This window comes from Bombyx mandarina, chromosome 22 (genome assembly GCF_030267445.1).
Source record: "Bombyx mandarina strain Sakado chromosome 22, ASM3026744v2".
Lineage (NCBI taxonomy): Eukaryota > Metazoa > Arthropoda > Insecta > Lepidoptera > Bombycidae > Bombyx > Bombyx mandarina.
In genome coordinates, this window is record NC_143228.1 from 9409969 (window position 1) to 9416494 (window position 6526).

Genomic DNA, 6526 nt, shown 5'->3' on the forward strand with positions numbered 1-6526 from the left:
TTTAAGTTTATTTTTAGCGCTTGTATTTCTCCTACCTATGTTGATAGCTTTGAGAGGCTATATCGGCGTTAGCGGGCGAGTAGGTGAGCTCACGGGGCTCAAACCTAGCGAAATTGCTAACGCTGACCCTAGCAAGAGCAGTGCTTCGCAGAATTTACCACCGGATCGGAAACGCCACCCACTGAGAAAATCCGTCGAGAAACTCAGTGGGCTGCATCTGTGGGTTAGCTTACTCGCCGAGCCCTTCGTCGCAAGCGACGAGTTCGACAAAGACGATAGGCGGGTAGCGCTTACAGACCTAAATAGGTACATACATAGATGACTTAAATGAATACTAGGACCTAAAGAAACAACTACATAAATATTATTGCTCACTTCGACCAAGGAGATTGAAGTTTCAATAGCCCTAATTATTAGGGCCTAATCAAACCTAAACGCATATTTTGGCGATAGAAATAGGCATTAAAGTTACCTGCTACTTACCTACAAACAGCTTATAATTTTAACACGCTATCCTTAACAATAGGATTATAAGAAATAATACGTCAGAAATTCGTTTAAGAAGAAAACTACAAAATAAAAGACAAATAAAATATATTTAACGCTTTAAAACTTCAAATCGGGTCACCTTAAAATAAGCAATAGTCCACTCTGGTATGCAATTTGGTGTGTATTCACGATGAAATCTAGCGAATATTTCGGTAAACAACAAAACGTTAACACTATTGATTGGCACCCACTTCAGGGCCAAGAATGCCATATCTACGTCACAGTACTTTTTATCTGAAAGAAATGAAATTAATCAATGAAATCTCGAAATCATCGAAACAAAAATTCTTTGACAAAATTATAATTATGTTGTTGAGAGTATACCTAATTAATTGAGACGACAATAACGATGGTGGCTAATTTAATAATTTAAATCCATGCACAAAATTATTTGAGCGATATGCTTACTGTTTGTTTGCTTAAAGTTTGTTATCTTAAAGAATACACTGCAAAAGTAAGTAAGTAAGACTGACTCGGTGGTGCAGTAGTTAGCGGTCCTGGCTGTTGAGCCGAGGGTCGCGGGTTCGATCCCCACATCGGACAAACATTGTGTGATGAACAGGTTTGTTTGCACATCTATATAAGATCTATTTTTTCACAAACAGTAAGCATTTTATGAAATCCTTTTATAGCCCGGTTCACATAAATATGTTGGACTAATACCAATCGGATGGTTGCGATGGTTGGATACGTTGGTTTTGTTTCGTAAGTAGTTCGTTTCATCTTAGTAAACACACAAATTCGGTTCTCTTTATCAAACCTACTTCATTTTAATATCACAAAAATATTTAAGAAAGATGAGAAAAAACAGAAATTACAGGTCCTAATTTAAAATAAATGTCATTGTTTTATTTGTAGCATCATTTATAAATGGCCAAACTATATATTTTTATATTTGCAACGCAATATACGGAAATTCAAGTAAATTTTAATGGTAAAAAAAAAGGAAAGTTTGAGGTAATAGATGTACATTCTAAAGCATCATGATGTGTGTGTGTGTATGACAAATAAATACAGATTGGAGATTATGATTGTTTTGTTTGATCATATCAATAACTTGGAATCATTATCGAGTCCATTAACGATTCCATAGATTATTAATGTAATCTTTGCTAATCTTTGCTAACTTAAATTTTGATAGCACCTATGTATATTAATTTGCTTAAATGCAGTATTTTCCTATTCGCTTCAATAATATTAAACATTATTCAGAATATTAACACATATTAAAATGGACAATTATTAAATACTAACCAGCTATCCTAATAAAATAGACCTTTCTCGGTGACGATATCTGAATGTCTTCATGTTTAAGTGCCAGTAACGAACGTTGCTTGTTACTCCAGTTACGATCCAATTCACGCAATAAACTTAATCGAGCTGCTTTCGTAAGCAAACCGTTCAATTCTGTGAACTGACCATCGCTTATAACTTGTGTAACCCGTGATATTGCCTGGGAATTACAGATAGGCTTATACAGTGTAAGGGAATCGTTCTCATTATCTATACTAAAACAATAATATACTGCCTTTTCAATATAAATTTGTGAAGATTATCAGCATACATACTCATCTTTTTAGTAAGTTTTTGGAACGAAGTCCTTTATGGGACGATGCGGAGGGGTACCCTAACCGGGAAAAAACGTCCGTAACTTAAGATTTTTATTAGTGATGCACACACTGTACGACTTAACTTTGTATTACAAATCTTGTATTACAAAGTTAAGTCTTATCTTAGTCTTAGACTTAGTTAGATTAGACTTAGACTAGACTTAGTCTTAGACTTAGACTAGTTAAAAGTCTTACGTTTTTGTACGTTATTAACGTACAAAAAATAACATATTTTTTTATCATTCATTGACTACGATCTCAGAGCGTTCGTTTGCGCAATACACTAACTCTTATGCAAACAACTGTGAATGAAGTGTACCACAATAAGTTCGCACGTTACCGAATGACCGTGGGTTGTTGCGAAGCATCCAGTTTTCTTTTCTTTATACCGCGAATAGAACTTAAAATTAATATTTTTATAATAAGGAACTTCGTTCCTATGGTGTCCCACGACACCACACATCTTTTTTATTTCGTGAACGTAAGAATGGTTACAAATAAACCAAAGGTCAGCATTAGGACTGTTTTTCGTTTACGGCAAAAATTTCCTTACAACTGAATAATTACAAAATTATCGTTGATAATATGATGATTGATCGTCGAGAGATTCATCGGTTTCAGTAAGCAGAGAACATAAAAAAAGAATATGCATTGTCTTCATAGACTCCTACAATCGTGGACGCTAGGAACCTTAACATATGAGATCCAAGACTTAACGTCGACGACTTAAGCCTTGGATTGAATTGTTTTGCTTGAATTTGATATGTGATAACTTATCAAATTAAATGAAAGCAGAAATTAATTAGTCTTATTGATATTGAGTTATCGGAACTTTATAAGCCCGTTAGAAGAAGGCTCAAGCCAATTAAGCTTATTATCGAACGCTTGTTAAGCCTGTATAATTATTTGCCTACGTGCGACGGAACGTCGAGGCGATCCGCCCGGTATTCTCGGACTGGGTGAATCGCGACCGAGAACGTCTCACCTTCTGAGCGACGCAGGTGCTCACGGGACACGGCTGTTTCGGTCGCTACCTGCACCTCGTCGCCCGAACGGAGCCGAAGTGCCACGATTGCAGTGGCTGCAACGAGGACACGGCGGAGCACACGCTCGCGTACTGCCCCGCTTTCGCGGAGCAGCGCCGCGTCCTCGTTGCAAAAGTAGGATCGGACTTGTCGCTTCCGACCATTGTGGCTACGATGCTCGGCAGCGACGAGTCCTGGCAGGCGATGCTCGACTTCTGCGAGTCCACCATCTCGCAGAAGGAGGCGGCGGAACGAGAGAGGGAGAGCTCTTCTTCCCTCTCGGCGCCGTGCCGCCGCCGCCGAGCCGGGGGTCGGAGGAGGGCGTTTGTCCAGCTCCGGCCCCTATAAGGAGCCCGTCTCCTCCCGGTGATGGTCACGGGGCGACCTAAGGGGGTTGAGGCTGTGCCGCACGCTACCGTCACTCTAGCGCGCTGGCACCAGGAGGACGAGACGACGCGTCGGCGGCTGCGGACTGCGTTGCGGTCCGCATTTTCGTCGTCGCTGTCATCGCCGAACATACTGTGGAAGAGCAACCCGGTCGGTTGTGTATCGCGTTCCGTATCCCGGAACACCAGCGGCATAGCCCGGGTGGCCTGGTAGGGCCGCCGTACCGCGGAGACCGACGTCGTTGGTCGTCGACTCGACGCCTCGACGACCCATCGGTCGGGCGTCCTCGGGGTGACGCCGTGTGTCTGATTGTAGTGTTGACCGCGGGAACTCCCCTACTCTGACCGGATTTTGACCCCGGACGGAGATCGGACGTCAGGTGTAAGAGTGCAGGGGAGTCGTTTAGTGGGTGGGCCCTAAAATTCCTTGGGCCCGCGGTCTGCTCCCAACACCTTGCAGATCGTCAAGTCCCACATATCCCGCGCGCCCTTAGGCGCGGGGACCCCGTAGGAGGTTCGGCACACGGCACGAAAAAAAAAATTATAATTATTTGGGCCTTACATTGAGTTTTCTATCTGAATAGAAGTTAGCCTATAAGAAATATTTCTCTCATTAGGTCCGGTGTCCAATCTTAATATAATCATAACGTTACATTACAGTTACAGATCCAGACAATGCGAAAAACAGTGACCTTTAATTAAACCCGAATATAATTACAGGGCAGGGCCCAAAACGTTCAGAAATAAGAACTGCGGTAGATTTTATCTTCATCGTAAATATTTGAATATATAGTACTATTTTGTATTAAATATAAAGACGACTAAGTAGGTATAATATTTTACGGTCAAATTTTACGTAGGCACCTAAATAAATTATTAAATTTTGTTAAGAATATAATTAAAAAAAAAATGTTTTTTAATCAACTTATCAGTAGATACATACCTACATTTTATTGTGGGGATGCATTAATTAGATGTAGAAAATGTGAATAATGTTTTTTTATGTTATTATAAAATAGCAACCTTATTGAATATATATAGTCTAATGAATATATCGTACGATATAGATCTAAGTTCTAGGTTTTAATTAGAAGGCTATCTTATCAGTAGATAGCTCTGTTTTATATTTATTATATTCTATATACAGTATTATTTTTAGGTGGGGATGCACTACTTATGTGTAGATCGTGATTACTGTTTATCTTGTTATAGCAGAATGATAACAATTTTGGACAAACAAAGCATTATGTCGTGCTTTAATTTTCAGGGCATACTCATATAAAAAAGTAGTCGAGTTGTTACCAAGACTGATTTGTTGAATGAATACGAACCTGTTTAGTTCCGTATTTGAAATCTTTTTCTTCAAACGTTGGATCCCACACGTTTCTTAATACACTGAAATCTATTTTGATCATCAACCATTTAATAGGGTTCTGAAGCAATATCAATTTCGGTACGCGTTTTATGTTTTTAGGTTTCTTCTCTTTGTTTCCGAAAAAGAAATTTTTTGGGAAACCTTTAAAAAATTTCGCTACCTTCGTTGAATCAAATAGTTTACGTTCATTGTTTCTTTCAGGTTTCATTTGTCGGTATTCGAATCTCTTTACATTTTGTGGATAACACAAACTGTTTTGTAAATTCGTAACGTATGAAGTAATTGAATAGACTGGACGATTAATACCCAGATGCAAATTTTTTATTGTATTCCAACGACTTGCTAGCGGATACAATCGCCTTACATGTTTAATTGGAACAGCCATCTGACAATGAAAACAAAATTTTAATGTACTAATTTCTATCTTTTTCTATTATCTATTGTGTTATGTCTTTCTATCATGATATTAGAATTTTCATTTTCCGCTTATGAGAGCGATCGCCGCAATATGGCGTAGTGTATTAGGTACATTCTGACTTCAGTCCCAAGTGGTTAATACTTAATTTATTTTAAAAACTTGCAATATGTACTTACATATACATATATAACTGAGCTGCAAGCTATGTTCGGTATGACATACAAAAGAATTGCATTTTCCCTCTAATTAAGGGTACCTACCTATATTGTTAAAGTCAGATCTTTTGAATATTTCCGACTATTTTATCCTAATACTACTATTTTCCTCTTCGTTCATTCGTAGATAGACAACCCAGTACTTAAAAACTTTACTTCAAAAAAGTCAATAAAAGTAAGTAAAATTGTGAACTAATTTTTTACTAAGTCCCTCTACTCCTCCCTCATCGTGAGCACCAGTTGTAAGATTTTTAGTGAACACGGTTTGACATGATCACCGTTCTAATTTCTGCCACGAAACCAAAATCGGCTCCGGTCTGAAGAGTCTAATAACCGTTATGCCGGAATGTCTTAAGAAGAGCGGTGTACCACGTTTAATATTAAGTAGACCGTGAGTTCGGTGGTTTATCTAAGATTAAATTGGTTTTGATAAAATCGGTTCGATGCGATGATTATTGATTTAATAATTTTATATAATACAGGACATTACTAAAAGCATTATCCCTTTAAGACATAATTATCACAATATATATACATTAACTAGCTGACCCGGCAGACTTCGTAGTGCCTCAATCGATAAATAAAAGACACATCAAGGGGACACATCAAAGGAAAAACAAAATTGTTTGTTTTTATATAGTTCCGAGCTTTTTTATATTTTTTCACCTTTTAAACCTTCCCTGGACATCCACGAATAATTCAAGGCCAAAATTAGCCAAATTAGACTAGCCGTTCTCGAGTTTTAGCGAGACTAACGAACAGCAATTCATTTTTATAAATAGAGATAGATAATAGATGACTATTTTTTTCGTACCTTGCGCCCATGACAATAATGCTGCTTTTTTATAGCTGCATCTTCAACATTTTATTTTACACAATAAACAATTTTCCATTTTGCTAAATGATTATCCAAAATTGAATGTAAAAAACTGAAATTTTAAAGGTTAA

At 37.9% G+C, this 6526-nt stretch overlaps 1 protein-coding gene across 1 annotated transcript; it reads right to left on the reverse strand.

Annotated features, from left to right (window-relative positions):
- Nucleotides 1–577: 577 nt before the first annotated feature.
- On the reverse strand, nt 578–5640 carry LOC114244706 (m-AAA protease-interacting protein 1, mitochondrial). Its single transcript, XM_028176592.2, has 3 exons — nt 4902–5640; nt 1804–2002; nt 578–783 (listed from the first exon to the last, which is right to left on the reverse strand). The coding sequence occupies exons 1-3, from the start codon at nt 5328–5330 to the stop codon at nt 599–601; spliced, it is 813 nt and encodes a 270-aa protein (XP_028032393.2). The 5' UTR covers nt 5331–5640; the 3' UTR covers nt 578–598.
- Between the last annotated feature and the right edge of the window lie 886 nt (nt 5641–6526).